The sequence below is a fragment of the Thermobia domestica genome, chromosome 2 (assembly GCF_964235325.1).
Source record: "Thermobia domestica chromosome 2, izTheDome1.hap1.1, whole genome shotgun sequence".
NCBI lineage: Eukaryota > Metazoa > Arthropoda > Insecta > Zygentoma > Lepismatidae > Thermobia > Thermobia domestica.
The window spans coordinates 3,824,641-3,845,143 of record NC_137455.1 but is presented as its reverse complement, the minus strand read 5'-3'; the positions used below and the strand labels follow the sequence as shown (position 1 = coordinate 3,845,143).

Sequence of the window (20,503 nt, the reverse complement as noted above, 5' to 3'; positions counted from 1 at the left end):
TCGCTTCATGGCTTCCGAGTCGTCTTTTCGGCATTGTTCTTGACGCTGTAAGGCTAGCAGGATTCTATCTTCTAATGTCATTCCTGGTGCTGCACTTTGTTGGTCATTACCACTGTCACTGGCTTCTTTCTCCATTGCCTCCCTGTTCATTTTTCTTGTGATTATTCTACCACTTCTCAGTATAGTTGAGTTCGTATTCATTAACTTTATTATAGAAGTAAATTCACCCTTACTTTACTTCGGGATATGAATTTACAAGGGTCCCGGGTGAGGTAAACCAAAAATTTTTACAACGACTCACCAAAGGTAGTCGTTAACCCTGGTTCGGCTAATAATATAAGTAGTCGTTAACCCTGGTTCGGCTAATAATATAAGTAAATCTTTTGTGGCTGTAATTGTTTACACATAAAAATATCTTCAGTAATTATATACACTATTATTCTCACCTTTTCTATCGGAATTACAAGTCGATGATCGGTTTTAAATGGTTTATTAGTTGATACTCTTTTAATGTATTTTCACTCAAACTGTCTTGCAAACATACATGTTGATTAGGTATCCATAAACAACTACATAGCAACCAACTATCCCATAATATATTTCTTGCATATATTAAAAACATTCTTCTTTTGTTATTTTTACATTAACATTATATTAGGTATAGTGCTTGTGTATGAGCACTTTCTGCTCAAGGTACAGGTAATTATTAACCTATACAAAGTATTTCGTTGTAGTGTGGTCTACAATTCCCCTCACACACCTTCGACGCGCACTGCTTCAGTGGAAATTGCGTTGCAAGGCGATAGTCCAGGCTCGTGGCCACCACCTCGAGCACAACCGTTGGTGGTGGAAGAGATTGTCGTAAACAAATGAGCGCACAAACTTTGGCCATCTTAGGTAAATTGACCTTCTGTAGCTCACCAGTACTAAGCAACGACCATAAGGAAAGTGTAAAAAGGATCTGCATCAGATAATCAGTGTTTGTTAATATGCATCTCCAAGATGAGAATAATTTCATCACTTGTAAGATCCTATCATTTTTTTTTCAAATAATATACATAAGTTGTAAAAATAAACACAAAATTCATTTAAAAAAATCAAAACACATGATACAAAGAGTTGGTTTGTTAAGCATCAAAATACACAATTGCACAAAGAACTTAGTGCATCTAAGGGAATATATACAACAGCAAAAGTACCAGTTAAACTTTAATTTTCTTCAGTGCCTGAATATGCTTATTTTTTCTAGTTCATTCATTTTCAAGGATACGGTCTGGACCATTACCTGGACAACACTAACGTTAGTCATATCCTTTTTTGATAGTGCAGAAGGTAATATAAATAAATTATTTATAAGTCTTTAAAATCACTACTCTATAGAACTTTTTAATGAATATGACGAAACTAGTTTATTCTTTATTCCATTTTGTAGGTGTATGAATACTTTTTGGGCTAACTGTATATTGTTTGGCGTAATTATCTTTAGACAATAAGCAGGAAAGGACGACACAGAAGGGTATCCATTCAACCATCCAACTGTGGAGACAAAAGGTCCTCCAACCACCCACATCTTATTTCCTTATGTTATTTTCACAAGTGGAAGTAGCAATGCCACAAAAATATAGGAAATATAGGTGTTTATAGGAAGAGATGCAAATAGATAGGCAAAATAGGAAATATAGGAGCATTGGAAACCCTCCTCCCTCCAAAATTAAATAATAATGTTATTTAAAAGTAATTCACAGGATACCAAAACAACATGATACGTAACCAAATGCAGTTGAGTTCGTTCCTCTAGTCGCTGCCTTAACTTAGATTTTGGGGGAATTGTTATTCTGGCAACAGTGAAAATTCTTCAGGTTCATATTTGCTGTTGTAGAATAACATTATCTATAATTGTGTAGTGAGTTGCATTTCATTATCTCCTTTCACTTACGAAAATAAACAAGCAAAAGAAAAATGATAAATTTTTGTATTATTTTTAGTAAGGCAGGCTCTTAACAGTACTAACTAGAAAAATTAACTGACAAGTGAGTCGTGCTCAAAATAAAATTGAACAGTACCTAAGTTGTGTCTAAAATAAAATCTATCACATTAAAGCCAATATTTTACGAAATATGTAAATTATATAAGATTAAAAACAAATGTTTAAAATATGAGGGTAGTTGTGCTGACCTGTAGGTGGTCCTCCTGCTTGCTTGGCAAGATTTCTTAAAGCTGCTGCAAAGGATGACGTCGTCCTCGCACTGCCTGAGGAAGCGTGTACTTGACTTGTGGAAACTGTGGGCCCAGTAGGGCCTGAACCTGGTCCTGGTCCCGGTCCAGTAGGTAACTGTGGAACAGCTGTTGAGCTTCGATGTAACTTACCCCCAGGAGCATTGCTAGGAGGCACCACATGCAGTGGAGGGGGCTTTGATCCTGGTGGTAGACCTAGAAACAAAGAGAATATGGGGTAAATCATCATGGAAAATAGAATAATTTAAATTTAACAAACTAGAGATGACCCTGTAACTCTTCCTCTTAAACTAACTAAAATTCTGAGTTGCAACCACTTTCCTCCTCCAAGGGCATAACCTTAATTAAACGGCATTGCTCTTGTATAAACACACTTTTCATACAGAATTCTAGCTCCTAGGTGGTTGAAATGTTTGAACTCTTTCTCGCATACGACCTCGTCTTGTGCACATTCCTATTACATTTAAAATTTGAAATTACAATGTTCATCTCTACTAGAAATAAGTATTAAGGTATTGAATTACCTACGATACTAGATTTTGGGCTGTCTCGCCTCGAAAAGTCGAGGGGCCGTCAAAAAGTTCCCGTAATTTTCTTGTAGCTCTCCATTACCACAATATAAATACATTTACTTAATAGCCTTCGAAACACACACACTTACTCCCCCATGAAAGGCTTCTTCTGGTATCTTCCAAAGTTCAACCGTCGCGTTGCTTTTGATCTCTTCTACGCTGGCAAATGGAAAAGGCCTATTTTTAGCTTTGGAAGGAGCCAAACATCCGATGGTGCTAAACTGTTTTTAAGGCTATCAAAGTTTCTAAAGCAGATTTTCCCCAATTTGCAAACGAACTTAACGTTTGTGCGTTGCCAACTGATCACCACACACTCCTCCGTTTAGCTACATTGCCTATTATGAATATGTGCACACATATCAATTTCATAATTAGGCAATTTAAGGAATGTACTGCACATGATTCATTGATATTACATCACAAACTACAACATTCCGGGAACTTTTCGACTGTCCCTCGTATATTTGTTCCTATTGGAAGAGCACTGTTTCGTCTCGTCGGCGACACTATAAGGTATGCGGACGACTGAAAAAATTGTAATAAACAAACTCAAAAGGAGGATCTAAAAGGAACGAAAACGTATTTACATGTAAGGAACAAAAATTATAGATCACAATATTATAACTTGAACGATACATGTTGTTAAGAGTCTTCATCCCGGCGAAATTAAAATACCGCTAATTTTACAGTAATTATGTGATATCTTCAAATAAATAAAAGATAATCGAAATGTGGAACAAGAGCGCCCTAGACAATAATATTTTACATGAGAAACCGTTATCACGACTCACTTATCTGCTTTCGATTTCGAGCCATTTTCAAAATCGGCATTTATTTATTTATTTATTTATTTAACAATCACCAGATACAGCTCGGAGGCCATTTTACACTGGATATCTAACAACAACAACAACAACAATGGAAAGGATTTGGGAAGGTATCGGCCAGGGCCTGTTTAGTAGGTACCATCCCGGCATTGGCCTGGAAGGACTGAGGAAAACCCTGGAAAACCTCAGTCAGGATGGTCGGCAGCGGGAATCGAACCCACGACCTCCCGAATGCGAAGCCAACGCTCTACCACTTGACGCGTTTCTAAACAGCTGAAAACGGAAAGCCACTAGGTGACTTGTGATAACGGTACCTCACGCAAAATAATATTGTCTAGGGCGCTCTTGTTCCATATTTCAATTATCTTTTATCTATTTGAAGATATCACATAATTACTGTAAAATTAGCGGTATTTTAATTTCGCCGGGAAGAAGACTCTTAAGAGAGCGTAGCAGATTGCTAAAACAATGAGTCGCTTCCCAAATTCGGAATAAAGTCAGATAAAACCACGGAAGCAACTAGACTTAAGAACTGCAAAACTACGAATATGGCGACGCTTTCAGCCTACGAGCCAATGCTAAAGAGTTAATTATGCTTCTATATTGCTGAATGATTTTAATGCGCACTAGGTACTGCAATAAAAGTAAACTCAATGTGGTTCGAAGTAAACGCTATTTGACTTTGGGTTGTTCGACTAATTTCTCGGCGAAAGATAAGTGTCTAAATCTTTATAGTTTTCAGCGCACTACGTTTAGATAGCTAGAAGATTCAATGGCACTGTGATTATATATGATCCAAGTAAAAATTTATCTGACTGGTCTTAGGGCGAAGGATCAGGCCCGAATTAACGTCTAGTCTGAGTAAGCAGCAGCCTATGCCTCTCCCCCCCCCCCCCTTCTTATATAAGAATAAATTAAGTTACTGTATTACAAGTTTTTCATGTGAGTCTTTCTGTATTACACACTTTAATATGCTTTTCCCTAATCCTACTGTTAGACGTGTATTGGACAATGAGATTTTGTATAGCCACAACTGAGTGCTCGGCCCACTATCGACAACGATTTGATTTGTTACTTAAAAGTTGAAAAGCTACATCGAAATATCTATTATGTATTAAGACAGAATGGCCAACAGCATCTTCAAATTCAGTCGTATATTGTTTTCTATTGCGGGGAGGGGAAGGTTCCTCAAGTATAACTTAGGGCAGTGGTTCTCAACCTAATTCCTTTCACGATCCCCATTTTATCACATCTTCTTGCCAGCGACCCCTTATAATTTCTGTTTTGTAAAAGCTTGTGTGTGATTTTTAATATACCTATTGCGGAGATCTCACGTTATCAATCTATTTCTATAATAGTACAATCCATTTCTTGTATATAGTAGATATAGTAACTTCCCCAAAAGCGAATGAATTAAAACCAAATTTGGTCAGTTTATTCATATTACAAATACCGAATCCGATCCGTCATACGGTTTTAAAATGGCGGCCGTTTGAAAATTCTAAAACTCCAAAACTCTAAAACTCCCTTAATTTTAAGTCGTATGATAACAAAAATGATTTCAAATTTTGGTTCTAAAAAACTTAAGTTATTAAAAAGGTTATTGAGTATTTTAAATGACTTGATAATGTGCGTCATAAAGATTGAACCGGACATTGTCGCACTTATGAAATCACATCATACTCAGGTATTCTCATAAGCTTTCAATTTTAATTATATTTCAATATGCAGTTTTTGTTACAGTTGTATTTTTCTGTTATTTCAATATGCAGTTTTCATTAGTTTCATATCGTACCGCTTTCATTTAAATTGACTTTTAGACAACTCTGCATATTTGTTGTTGTTCTTAACAGTATGTATAAAAATAAAAAATGTCCTATCAGAACAAAATTGAAAATAATTAAAAACGTTTTTCGGTATTAGATTTTAATTATATTTAACTCTTTTACTTATCTTCGAGACCCCCAGGTTAAGTAACTCTGGACTAGGGCAGAAGAGTGAACAGCATGTTCATCAGTTCACTCCTAAGCCTACTATTAGTATAACTATTAGTCAGTATGTGTTGCACAATTTATGTGAATCAAATGTCAAAATCAGAGTAATATCATCATCATCATCACAATTGTTATTATTATTGTTAAGAGAAAACATCAGATCATTTAAAAGTAATGAAGGACATTATTTTAAAATAGTATTAGAAATTGATTCATTTTCTTTTACTTCGAAAAAGAAAAGTACTTTTTTCTTCTCTGTTTCTGTATGTGTTTCTTCTATCCCATATCTGAACTCGTGAGCTTGAATTTTTTGTCTTTGTTATTAAGTGAAACAAATGTAAGCATTAGGAATTCTGCAGACAAATTGAGGTCAACACTGCACGCCATTCGTGACAACAAGAGCTCTCTTGGCAAAGAGTGTCACGAGCAAAACTTTTTATGTAAAGCCTCCAAAAATATTCGATAAAAATCTATACGTGGACGCTGCGAATCTCCACGAAAACGGATTTATGTATATAGGATAACATCTTATATAGAGTATAAGACCGTTAAATTTTTTTAAATTGATCGAGTTATTATTTGTAAACCCTCACCCTGAAAGAGTAATTAATTTTGGAACACAAGTTACTACAAATGATGTAAGTCAAATTCATTGAATCCACATTTATGGTTCATATAAACACTCTACCCATGGTTTATGACGGGACAGTCCTTTTCTCCTCTGAAAACACTGTAATACTTACGCTTATTCAATGGAGTAGTATTGCCAACGATACGAAGTAAGCTTTTCCCTCTTGTTGTAGTAAATTCTGTAAAAATCTCGGTGTTGATTCTTGGAAATCTTTTCCCATGTCGTCTTGTTTTGTGATTCATGTACAAAATCTATGCTCTGATTCTTTTGCGTTTTTTCATCAAAAACTTATCAGAATTGTTCCACGTCACGTGAACTCCATGAAAGATGTAATATAACATTTAAACCATATTTCTTATTGGAGTATAATGTGTAATGACTTGCGTATCTTTAATCGTTAATAAATGCTATTTATTATGTTTATACAATCGTTTTATCAACTTGAATCTTTTTAAATAGTGAATTGGAAGGCAAAATGGCTCTGAGGTAGAGCGATTACTCCGAGGTAGAAGTGCGTCGACTTGGTTCGATCCACCGCCAAGTTTGCAGAGGACATCTCGGTCCGTGGGTTCACTCGGTGTATGCCCATTTCCTTCCACATTCTCATTCTACCAATTCTTCCATTATCATCCGTAAAGATGAAGTCGATCTGAGACCTTGAGGTGCCACTCTTATAATGAGGTGTTCTTTCTTCCTATACAAGATATTCGGGATAATAAGACTGCATGCTACCACAACTTGTAGTATGTTCTCATTTCTGTTTCCCAATCCATATTCTCCTGATTTTGATCGTCTACCTGCCCATTTAGATCTGCTCATATAACGAACAATTCTGCAGACCACTGTCTAGCTCCACCACAATTCTTGCTTTGTCTCCTGATCAAATCCAGCTTGTGGGGCATAGGCGTTGACTGTATTCAAGGTTTCTCTTTCTCCTACCACGAAATTGACTACCATAAGTCTCTTGCTTACTCTCTTCACGTTCGCCAATTTTGCCTTCATATTCTTATCCAAGACAATTCCAACGCCATTCTTTCTGTTGTTTATCCAATCCAAATCAAAGCAGTTAAATATGAATGGGCAGCTTCAAAATATTAAGTCATATTCTACCTAAATCAAACGATTTCATTTTCTGAAATACATTGCGGGACATATTAAAAAAAAAAAATCAGTGTGTGTGTGTAGGGGGAGGAGGGACAGAGTGACTCCTCAGTTTTAACTGATTTCAACTCTAAACATTACAGATTATATGACAGCTCAATAAATACATACGGTATAGTGTGCCAAAGTAGAATAACTTTTAGGTGAGAAAGCGTGGAAGATATTTTTCTACACGTTCTCGATTCATTTTAAATACAAGTAGTGAGGATGATTGTGAAGTCTAAAAATAAATAAATATGCCACATATTGCGTCTAAATATTTTTTTAATGAAGGTTTTATGTTGAAACTTTTTAAATTTTAAATTGGAGGGAAGGTATAACATTACATAAGGAGGCTGAATCAATCGTTTATTCCTGCAAGGCATAAAAGAAAATATACATGAAATTAAATTAAAAGACAAATTCTGACCAAACCATATATTAACTAATAAATAATAGCGTTACAGTTTCGGCAAATTAACTTTGCCTTCATCAGACACATTATCTGAATTCTAGGAATTCCAATGTAAATTCTAGGAAAAATGCACATTGGAACTATTATTTAATCGGAGAAAGAGGGGAAATAAACCTATTTATTCTTCACTAATTTCAGTTCAATCCAGAGAGAATGATTCGGAGGCTTCAAAGAAAATGTACACCATACTGCATTAAAATCAGACATTCTTTTCACAAAAATTATCGTGGAAAATATTTTAAATGGGGGAAAAGTAAATTCATATTTTTATTTTTGGGAGATTTTAACCAAAGCTCTACGGATAATTGTAATATCCTTAAGAAATTATACCCAGGACTTCTCAACCTTTTCCATAGGCATATCATTAACAGCGACTCGCGTACCACATGCGTACCATAGGTTGAGAACCCCTGCTATACACTATGTTCTATCAAATTAAATTACTTTTTACGGATGATAGCTTAACCTGTAGCGAGATGGCATGCCTTTGACTTCCTTATTGTTCATAGATTGCAACCAGTGATGTTATTCTTATTTTCTAACAACCGGTTCTATATAGAGAATAGATGAATAGGTAGATAATAGATATAACTCTCTTAGGAAAACAAAGTAACTTTTTTAGCGGATACCACAAATGACAAGTACAGACCTACGCACCATCCTAATACACGGTGGTGTCACGAAATTACCGTAGGTAGCTTTGGTAATATCTTGGAAACGAATTATCCGAGATAGATGATTGTCAGAAAGTATTGGAAAGACCTTAATTCAGCAATGGATCGACAATTGTTGATAATGGTCTGTGTACGTTTCAAATACAAATAACCCTCACCACTACACTCATGTGAACCCAGTTTTCACTCTTGACATCGGTGCATTTGAAATTAAGAAATAAGCGCTTATACGTTGTTTTGAGAAATCATATGTTTAACCCTGTAGCTGTAAGAATTTCTAAAAACAAACTAAAATTTACTATTCCTGGGTATAACTGGTTAAAATTTACAGTTATGTATGGGTATAACAAACAGTTCTGCGAACTCGAATATTTTAACAATCGGTTCTACCGAACCGGTGCGAACCGACTGAATAGCACCACTGATTGCAACACCAAACAATAGGTTATTTCGGGAGGCAGGGGGAAGGTATATACCAAGTTTCATTAAAGCGAATAAGTTTTGTGAGTTATCGTGGAACATCTGAGAGACAAAGAGACAGACAGACACATAAATGCCGATCGAGTAGAATGTTAGAAAGCTCGCTTCAAAAACAGTAATAATACCCATTACGCACGCAAATAACAAGGTTATTCCAACAGAAGGTGCAGAACTAAATAAAGCGTATTGATTTTGTACTGAAGCGATATACAAAAGCAAAATAGATCGGAAAGAAGAGCGGTTGTGAATTTTATAGTCTGTTTGTAGTTTATCCCAAAGCTGCTAGAGGCGCTAGTTATTGTGTGACGGAATTCTATCAAAAGTTCATAACAGTGCAGATACAGAGATGAATGACGTTTCCCTATTTCCACAGAATCTGGAAGATTTGAAGCAACGTACTTGTATATCTAGTGGAGTGGAGCAAATAGCCTAAGATATGTTGGAACGTGTGTAGCACGAACTAGACTATCAGTTGGACGCAAGGGCGCCCATGTTGTGGTTTCCAGAGGGGGGCAAGCATAACCGATATTTCAAATATAGTTTCAAATTTTGCTGTAACTATTCTAAAAATTCTATTGGGTTTTCGATCTTCCGAAGTATAATTTCCTCTAGGAAGGAGGGGGGCGCCCCACCTTGCCTCCACTGATGGGCGCCCTTGGTTGGACGTTAGCTGTGTTGCCCTGAGACCTCCTATCCAACACTTATAATGTTCACAAACACAGCATTTCTTTCTACCTTTCCGACCATTTTTGTTTTAGTACAAAATAAATGTGCTTTAATTTAGGACTATTCTTTTTGAAAAATCCTGTACTTTAGAGTGGCAAACATTTAATTAGTAACTCAAGAAAAACTCCTTAACATCAAAAACTACCCTGATATTTCAGATACGACAGTGCACCCCTTGATCCAACGATGCAGTGATGCTACCCTCTCCTTTCCCTCTCGTTAATTTCAACCCCAACCCCAAACAACAGGAGTAACTTACCAACCTCCAACACTATGTTCTGTAACATCTGCGTTTCTGAATAAATTCACTGAAAATATGTAATATATAAAATCGGAGAAAATGTACTTCCTCATTATTGACCCAATTCAATTCCACGCAGTTCAGGCAATTTGAAATTCTCAGATAGTATTAGGCTTTTTTTAAAAGAAGTTATCACAGTGGAAACTAAGTGAAAACCTTAATAAAGATATACACCATATTGTGTCGGAGTCAAATTTTTACGAAAGTTATCAAAGAACTTCTTTTTAAACCTGAAGGAATAAGGTCAATCATTCGTTCTCGATTCATTTTAAATCGAAGTAGGGTGACTTATTGGGAAGCTTTAAATAAACATGTGCCGTCTATATATTAAAATACTAGGTTTATATATTTGTACACGTTTATATCTTTGTGACCAATTCTTTTGACAATATCTCGGAAACCACAAGCTCTTGATGCTGTTTTTACTGATCGACTGCCAATTTTGTAGATTGCTCAGTTCTAATTGAACATTTAAAAAATGGCAGTTATTTCTTTATTACATTTTTTAGTGGTACACTGGAACTATTGAAATTTTATGAGTATCATACCCTACAAGTTATACATCCAAACACCACATACTTGTATACGGGTTAGTGTATCTCTCTAGCGTTGCATGGCCAAATGATAATGAAAAACGAAGGATAATCATTTCTCCACTCTAAGATAAATCTTTATTGTTTGAAGTGTCTTGGCCAATGAATATCATGTATCACTGACATTATAAATAACTGTGTGTATAACGTATTTGCTTATTACATACTGCATGGAAGAAGAAAGAGAACACTGATTGATTATATATGACTTAGAAACTCCAACCGGAAGTAGGCTCAAATTTTGCAAACGGTGCGAGATATTGAAAAAAAATAATCGAAAAGATTTCCTCTTTATGATACCTCTTGCTGATTTTTATCAATACCTTTGTAGAGGGACATGTACAGAATGACAGGATTTATGCTCATATGTAAATGATGCGGTGTAGAGAGCACAGATTAAGTTAGAGTTAATGAAAATTCATATGTTTAAGAATGATATCGTGGATTGTGGGAAAAAGACAAACAAAATATACGTAATACTACAACTGAAACCAAACAATATGTTGTTAAATCTTTTTGTATAGTGTAGGTTTAAAACCAGAACTACTTTTCAATACGGGAAGACGAAAAACATGCAATTAAGTTTGAAATAGTTAAGACTGCATTCTTTGAGCAGGACTATTCGAACTCGGATAGTAGACATTACATCAAACTCTGTAGTAATGCTACAAAGCTCCTTCGGGTGCTTCCGGGCCATCGCGTCTGTTCGCGTTTGTGGGCCTCAGAAGCGAGACCCGAACAAAAATAGTGATCTAAGTGACTGGGTGATTCATTGGTGCCAAATAGCCAATCTTTGATAGAACGAATAATACTAAATTACACTTGGTGACGTAAAAGCTGAGGGATTTTGAACCCTAAGAATCTTCGTTTTGTTTCTCTTCACACACTAAAAACAGCAGTAAATGCGTTAATGTAAATAAAGTCCCTAATGAGTTTACATCATGCAAATAATTAACTGCAATTGCTACCAATCAATGTAGAACCTAACAACCTGTTAGTGACAGTAATTTTGCCATATATAGCTTTAATATACTAATAACATTACTTCCACAACAGATATACTCCTTTCTTAACGATTTATAACCTACGTGATTTATATAAATGCGAACACACTAGGGGATTTGCTTCCCCTGTCAATTTTCCCCCATTCATCAATGATTCCTAATTGTTGAGGGGAGGAGAAAGCAATGCCCTCCGAATGATTTATGAGATCAGCGTCACCAATTGCCTGCACCTGGTCACCACAAAACCCAACAATAGCAACCACTCACATCGAGAGGCCAACCCTTTACATTCTCCTACCATGGAAATCAAGCAAAATAAACTTAAGTATTCAATACCAAAGTCTTCCCAATGAACTACAGAAGGTTCCTTTACCAAACAACAAGTGAAGGGAACCGACTGTGTTCTCTATATGTATTTCAGTTACCTACACTCTCATGTAAATAATTGTATACTGGTAAGCAAAAGTTTATGAACGGTAAAATGAATCACAATGAATATACATGGGGAAATAAATACCTACAAAACACAAAACATGATACGAAACGTGAAACACACATTTAAAAAAAAGAAAAAAAAAAGTCAATTTTTGGGTAACGATGTACCTAGGCCATAAAACAGTATCGAAAACATTGCTGAATATCTCCAGAAGTTCCAGGGATGGGTATGTTGCATATATAAATGAAATAAATAGGACTTGTGAACGTTATGGGCTTGTTTAACTATTACTATTTTCTTCCACCTAATAAATCTTACAATATTCTCTCGTTATCTGAAACTTTAGAAGATACACAACATGTAAGCGATACTTTACGCAGAAAAGTACACGATAGCGTCTTTTTCCAAACCAGGTTTTGATTAGAGACATAAATAATCAAACTTTATATTGGGTTTTATGTGATTAGTTGTTTTGAATCCACAATGTGACCAATATTCAGACAGAAGTCATTTAACTAATATTTCTTGAAGAAGAGATTTTCAATTATATTCACACGGAAGAAGTAATAGTTGTAGAAGCTGAATATGTCCATAATGACGCAGTAAATTTTTACTAATATATATAATGGATTCCCTTTAGACTTTCAAAAAATAAATTCCGCCCTTTGTTTTCAAGATACAAGATTGAAATTTTGCACACGCATTTTGTACATAACAACGTATTTTTCGAGAGAGTTTTAGATCCCTACGTGAACCCAGGCCTAGGCTAGCAGGGCACAATTAAAAAAAAAAAAAAATCGAAAAACTTCCGATTTTCCCGTTTTTAGTGTATAATACGGATAAGAAAGTGGTACTGTTCGAAAGGATGCTCTATTCTGGAGAAAAAAAGAGATATGAACCATGATCCTATGATAAATTTTCTGGACATTCTCTGGACAAAACAAAAGGAAAACTTTGACATATGAAGATTGTACGCAAGAACACAAACAAGGAATGTTGAGAGAGAGAGAGAGAGAAGACCTTTATACACATTTCCAAAGAGTCCATATATAAGATGAAGCTAAACACTTGTTTTTCGCACGTAAAGGGTCAACATAATAATCCTCAACCTATCGGAAGTCTTTATTGCAGCAAAATATTATTATCTGGTCACTTGCTAATATTGTTGGCAGCAGAAAACATTTTAACACTTAAAGACCCGGAGGGGATTTAAATGTAGAAACGCTTGGATCCCGGCCATTTTAAATGTATTTTTAAAATTTTGTTACTCAGAAACTACCCTTTTAAAGTGAATGAAACTTTCAGATTCAATCGAATAAAAATGTACTAATATAACAGAAAAACAGTAATGCACTTAGCATTGTTACCATTGAATACACAGTGTTGCAAACTTTAAGGAATATTTTTTGTATGTTGGAAATCCAATCGAAAGATATATTGTCCGATAATTTCGTGTAAATTGCAAACGACCATACAACTAAATATAAATAAGTTTAAATATACACTACATATCACAATATGTCACTCCGCCCCCTCCTGTCCCTTTTGGCGACATGTTAGGTGCGAGGACGTTTAGAAGCGCGGCGCGATGGTTGAGAACTAGTGCTAAGAACAGCATCGAGTGTTGTTTTCGTGTCACTGTCGGAAGATTCTAGTTATTCTAATATTGTAGCAATGTCTAAACATTAGATTCATCGTCCGTTTCAAAAGCATCGGAGTCGCTATCATCTATTATTTCCGTAATTTCTCCGGGCGAAAATACGCCACTATCATAAGAACCACGACTTGTTGCGGTGGTATTCATCGCCAGAAGCTCAACTAAAAAGAGGAAGTGAAGCCTAAGCAAATTACAAGAAGGATGTCGAAACAACCACACACACTTCCACTGGCTTATAAAACAGGAGAAAAAAATAACTACATGTTTTCTTTTCCTTCTGAGTACTCATATCGTTTTGGGGTATATACATTTTACACAGCATTTCATATAAATCTACGCAGTACGTGACCTGTAGGCATGAAGGTGATAAATATTACTGAAAAGTAAACAGAAGGGACTAGCTGTATGAAGCTGTTGACTTCTTTCGTCAACTGCGTGCTGAAGTGCGGGAGCTGGCCTTGATGGGTGCAGGGCAACTAAAGTTGTCTCCGGGACTGAACGCCTCGTGACAAGAGGGCAACTATAGTTGTCCATGGGTCTTTAAGTGTTAAGAGAAGTACAAAAGGAAACTGAATAACGAGAGAGCAACAAAAGAAAAGATGACACAAATGAATAATAAAAAGATTGAAATGTCAAACAAGAAACTATAGCAAATTGTTGTATTTAAAGTTAGCACAGTTAAAGTGCACAAGAGCAGGACAGGAAGGGGCAAACGTATGGCTAGAGGGAGAGAAAATTGAAGACATTAAGACGTTCCCTTATTTAGGAAGTCTAATATCCTCGGATGAAAGAAGTGAAGGAGACTTAAGTACAAGAATAGCACAGAGTAAACAAGCATTCAATAGGAAAAGAGGGCTGCTAACATCACGAAATGTGTAGTTGGACATTCGTAAACGATTTATATTAAGACTTTATATTAAGATATATTAAGACTTTAGTATGGAGCTTGGCGCTTTACGGTTCAGAGACATGGACACTGAGGAAAGTTGAAATATCCAAGCTGAAAGCATTTGAAATGTTGTGGTGGAGCAGAATGCTGCCCATATCATAGACCGAAAGGAAAAGGAATGAAGACGTACTAAAGGAAGCTAATGAAGGACAACAGGTCATGAAGATAATAGGAAAAAGAAGAAACAGCATGCTTGGCCATCTTATTTGGATCACCGTGTAGATAGAGGGAAAGGTAGAAAGAAAACCAGGAAGAGGAAGACCAAGAATATAATATCTAGATGCAGTTACGAATAAGAGACCTCATCAAAGTATAAAACAGCTCTCCGAAGGGAGAGAAAAGTTCTAAAATTTCCATGTTGCCCACCAACCTATGGCTGAGGGGAGAAAGAAGAAGACAGTTATTTTTACATTATTTTTTTCCTATCTCCTTCCTATTGAAGTCTTTTCGTCTCAAGATGGATAGATCTGCCTATATCGATTTGTATACCACGTCGTTTTGGAGAGGACTCCATTTAATTCGAAAGTGGTTTGAGCCTACCAACCCTGATTCCTATTCGAGAAATTACCCCCAAAATGTAATGTTTATGCTTCCAAATAAAGCGTGTAGATGGCTTCGGCGCTGCTACTTTAACGAGGAGAGCTTGTTGACTCGGTATTCATGTAAACCGCCGTTGTTTTAGAGGCTGGAATGGAATGGTCGGGGATTATGATTACTCGCCGGAACAGGATATTGAAGCAGGGGAGGGGAAGAGAAAGCTCTGGCCAGCTACGGATCGATCGCTCTTCTGCGTTGCATAAACCACTGCCACAAGCGAATAAACAACATTCAACAGGTAGGTAGTGCAGGGAATTGCAAATATTAGTACTCGACGCTCCATCATATATTCACAAACACATATCTGCAATCCCGCTTCTAATTTTAACTGACAGCATGCATTAATAAGAGAATAAGTTGAATTAATACATTTACCATCAATCACATTGTTTCTTTCTTTCTCCTCGCACAAACATTCATTATGCAATAAAAGGCATGAAAACCAGCATACAATGTGAGATATAACAAAATATAACCTTTCCCATTTCAACGCTATCTACAAAATAAATAACCTTTGGTGACTTTATTTCACTATTTAACATTACTACATAATATATTCATGACATATATAATGTTACATGTTAAAATACACAGTTTGCACTGTACAGAAAAGTTGCGCGCACGAACGCGCACACACACACACTGCAGAAACCCTTAGCTTTCAAGCTTCAAACGGCTTATCGACTGGGTGCATACACTCATTCAACAGGGTGTCTACTAAATGTCTGTTTTTAAATTTCAGGTTTTTGGATCAAGAGATCCAACACGTTTCAGTCAAAAAAAAAAAAAATCTTATAGTCCTTATCTCTGCAGAACTACATATAGTGTAGCCAAACCCAAACTATCACTCAACTCAGTATGATGTGCTTATTCCTTAAAAAATGTTCATTTATATTACTGTATATATTATTTTTCAGGTCTATATTTTTTAAACAAAGGGAAGACATTATTGTTTTTAGCCCCTCTATTAGAAGGCCAGTTGATAAAAATGCGCAGTAACTAACAAAAGTACGCAGAGCCATGTGATTCATATCCCTTAGTAGTAGTAACTTTTTACATTTTGTTTTCACTACATAAGGAAGTTCTCAACATTACCTTAAACTCGAAAAAAATGTTCATTTATATTACTGTATACTCTTTTTGGATGATGAATGAATGGCCAGTTACTTTATCTCTGCAAAATTTAGTCATACAATGTATTATTATTAGGAAGTAGGAGAATGCATACACGAAGTGAAAAGAAGAAGAAAAAAGTTACTATAAAAAAGAATGAGTAGCAAGGCAGAAACAGAAATTACAAATTACAGAATAAAAATATTGCATATTCATAATTTAATTTTATTTTATTTTATTTTTAGTATAATCAGGCTAAGCTTAACCTAAATGTAATATTCAAAAGTTTTTGAACCTAATGAAGCAATTCTAGCTACACAGGTTACTTTTGTACTTTGTGCTTGTAAATAACAAAAATAACTGTTAGTAACAAACAAACAAACCAACAAAAACAATATGATAAGATTGGACTTTTTTAAGTACAACATTTTCTCTGCTTCCCACTGACTCTTAAAATCAATTTCCTTCGAGCAATTGATTTAAAAATTACCAAAAATAATTTTACACAATATTAGAAGAAAATTACTTTCGGTAACTTCGAGAAAAATCCAAATTCTGGTTAAATTCCAGGCTTTTCCCAGGTTTTTCAGATACAAAAGTACATTCCAGGTTAATTCCAGTTTTACCAGGTCATTAAACACCCTGTTCAAATATTTAAACCGGTTTGATACTGATAAACGACCGTATCTCTCCTCCAGATACTTCTCTACTTCCACTGGCGAGCCGTTCGAGGTTTGAAAACTCAAATTTCTGTTTTGCGCCTTCAGTGAGTTCGTATTCTTAACAGTTAAGTAACACTCTAGGTATATATAGTTTCCCTTATATGAATAGACATCGAATCTCTTACAGTCTTTTCTTTCTTTCATGACCATCTATTTATTATTGAAGAATATTAATACTGCCTATATTCACTTAAGCATTTTATTTTATGTATTTTTTTAATCTTCACCGTATATGTTTCAGCGAACGGCTTGTCGCTTTCTTCAGTACGACTGCTTAAAGAAATTTTACGTCACTTAAAGAATCATACTGACGGAAACTTATCTTTAATCAATTTGTTCTACAATGCAGAGATTTTAATATTAAAGTGATTCTTCAAGCAACTGCAATTTCTTGAAGTCATTCTGAAGAAAGCGAGCAATTGGTCGCTGAAACATTTACGGTGAAAATTAGAAAACAGGTTTAAGGGAGTACAAGCAGTATTAATCTCTACATACAAAAGAAGAAATCTTGACTGACTGACTCTGCGCTTGCACAACAACTCGGCAAGTGATTGACTGACTGATCAACGCCTAGGCCAAACCGTTTAAGTTCGAAACTTGAAATTTGAACAGGGAATAGAATTTGTGATATAAGGTCTCACTAAGAAAGGATTTTTGGAAATTCGACGGGAAAGAAGGGGAAATAGGGATAGCAATTATTATTAAAATGCACATATTTCGGAATCTGTTGAATGTTAGAGACGTGAAATTTGGTATATGGACTTCCCATTTAAAATAATCATACATGTCTTTCAGCGTCTGGTACTCCAACTCACTGCCGCTACAATCGAAGAGGTATGACTATCCAGACGTAGCGCCTTTAACGTGATGATGCGTGGTCAGTGCATCAGCTCTCAAGTGTCATTATTTCTGAGTTTATGAACCAGTGTTTGCTACTTCTTAATTGACATAGTTCCCCAAGTGCCTCATGATAATGAAAACTTAATTTTACAACCCACGATTATGCCTTGGGACTAAGCGAGATGATAATAATGAACGAATACTGGAAGAGAACGGGAAAACAGGATGAAACCAATGCAATGGTGGTTGTCTACAACAAAACCAACAACGAGCTGGGATCAAACCAGGGACCCCACGCACCAAAGGAGGGGGGGGGGCGCTCTAACACTGAGCCACCGCGGCCCTTCATGATGATGGGTCAACACTGAAAAATGTTAGTAGTCAAATTGGGAATAGAACCAGATCCACACACTACGAAGTCGCGTGCGCTACAATTCGGCTAAGCAGGTCAATTAAAAAAAAAAAAAAAAAAGCTTGAGCAATCTTTCTTTTTTAACGCTCTTACTTGGACCTGTAGATGGTATATTTGATGCTTATAGTGACGAGAAAAAGAATAATTCAGTACATAATCAATTTGTTGAAATCTTATGTAGCGTTAAAAGCAAACTTCTGGGAAGTTTTTTTTTTTTTTTTTTTTTAACATGAGTGTAAAATACTTGTGATAAATTATAAGAAAAGTCTATTTATCGGGATCACAAATGGAATGTACTGCATATTAGTAGAATCAATTTTTGATATCACAATACTATGACGAAGTTAGTTTAATCGTATAAACTTCTTCCCTACACTACTGGTCTACAGTGTAGATTTGTGTATACATTTCCAATAGTATATCTGAATAAAATATACCAGTTTTAAAAGCAGTTCTCACACTTCTGTCTACCGCACAGGCAGCGGTTGTTGTTGTTTTATTACATGCAATACGAGTCCACTTTTTCTCTCTTTACTACAAAGTTTTAATAGGTTATACGTAGTCCTTCTAATATCGGAATCCATTATTTTCTGTGGTGATATTTTTTCGTTTCCATTTTCCACTTCAAATCACAACAATCACTGTATTATAACAAACCATGCACTGACTTTTATTATGTTCTGGTCACCTTGTAAAGTAATAAAGAAAAGTACTCATACCACCAGTCCCGACAAATTGTTGTTGAGTTGATTTTAGTTTAGCGTCCCTTTCAGCAACGAGGCTATATGAGACGTGGACCTACTGATTAACGTGGAATCCGAACCACATGAGCTCCCGCCGGGAGTCCCGACAAATCTTTCAACCAATAACAACATATAAACACACAACAACGACTCCAAAAACACAAACGCACAAACTCGTGACAGGACCAATGACTTAGCCGCCTTTGTCAGTTAGCCACTTGCCTATGTTAGCATCTTTCCTATGGAATCTGCATTTTCCCACACATTACTTATGTTGGCCATCAGTCTATACTGGAACTTGACCGCATTGAAGCAATTGCTCATACAGTTTATAACATTCTTATTCGTACACCTAAATTTATGAGAAAAATGTAACATATGTGTACTTTACGTTTATTATTTTTATATCTATTATGTGTATATGAGTAAAGGAGGTTTTAATCACAGATTTCAGTTTAAAAACCAATGCAAAGTAGTATTAAAAATTATCCAATAGTAATAAATAAAGAAAAACACCATGTTTTCATGTAACATTTCTATTCGTACATTAATATGACGTGTCATGTTAATCACAAATAATATTATCAATCACGAGTATTTATCGTTTTGTATTGAAGCAGTGTGAGTGGTGTAGGTGACCCTTGTTAGTAGAAGGTGCTGCACGTGCTTTCCTTCGAACACCACGAATCAAAATGGGTAAGCAGAGTGAGCTGAGTCCCGACCTAAAAGAGGTAATTATAAACTTAGCACTGAGAGGAAATTCTTTACGTTAAATAGCGTGTACCGTTACTAGCTCGCACTCCACTGTGCAGTACATAGTACAAAAATTCAGAGAGCACGATTCAACGAGGAAACCAAAGGAACGTAAACTAGAAGCACGCGACGAACGTTTCATTCTTCAGAGTTCGAGAAAATCCCAAATGAAGTGTCCCCGAACTACGTCCATTAGTGGAAAATGTGTCCAGGAAGCAGATGTGTGACCAAACTGTCCGAAGTGCGTTGTGGAAACATGGGTATCTTGGTCGAATAGCGCGAAAGAGTCCATATGTAAGTAAGGAGAATCGAAAGAAGCGCCTTGCGTTTGCAAAACAACATCGTGATAAGGATCAAGTATTTTAGGATAGTGTTATATGGTCCGATGAGACGAAAATAAAACTTTTTGGGTCAGATGGGGTACGTAGGGTATGGAGAAAACCAAATACAGAGAATAATAATATGAAACCCCCCCACAGCTAAACGTGGTGGTGGGTCACTAATGGTGTGGGCCTGTATGTCATACACCATCCAGTTTACTGATGGCATTATGGATGCCAATGTGTATTGTGAAATATTAAAGAACAATGTCAAGCAGTGTGCAAAAGATATGTACAGATTTCAACAGG

General features: G+C 35.9%; 1 protein-coding gene across 1 annotated transcript in view; it reads right to left on the bottom strand.

The window, feature by feature from the left end:
* px (MAP7 domain-containing protein plexus) overlaps window positions 1-20,503 on the bottom strand; it is a 527,448-nt gene that overhangs the window by 41,553 nt on the left and 465,392 nt on the right. Inside the window, exon 6 of the mRNA XM_081749542.1 lies at window positions 2,176-2,430. Coding sequence (XP_081605668.1) covers window positions 2,176-2,430 — 255 coding nt within the window. The remainder of the gene's footprint in view (window positions 1-2,175; window positions 2,431-20,503) is intronic.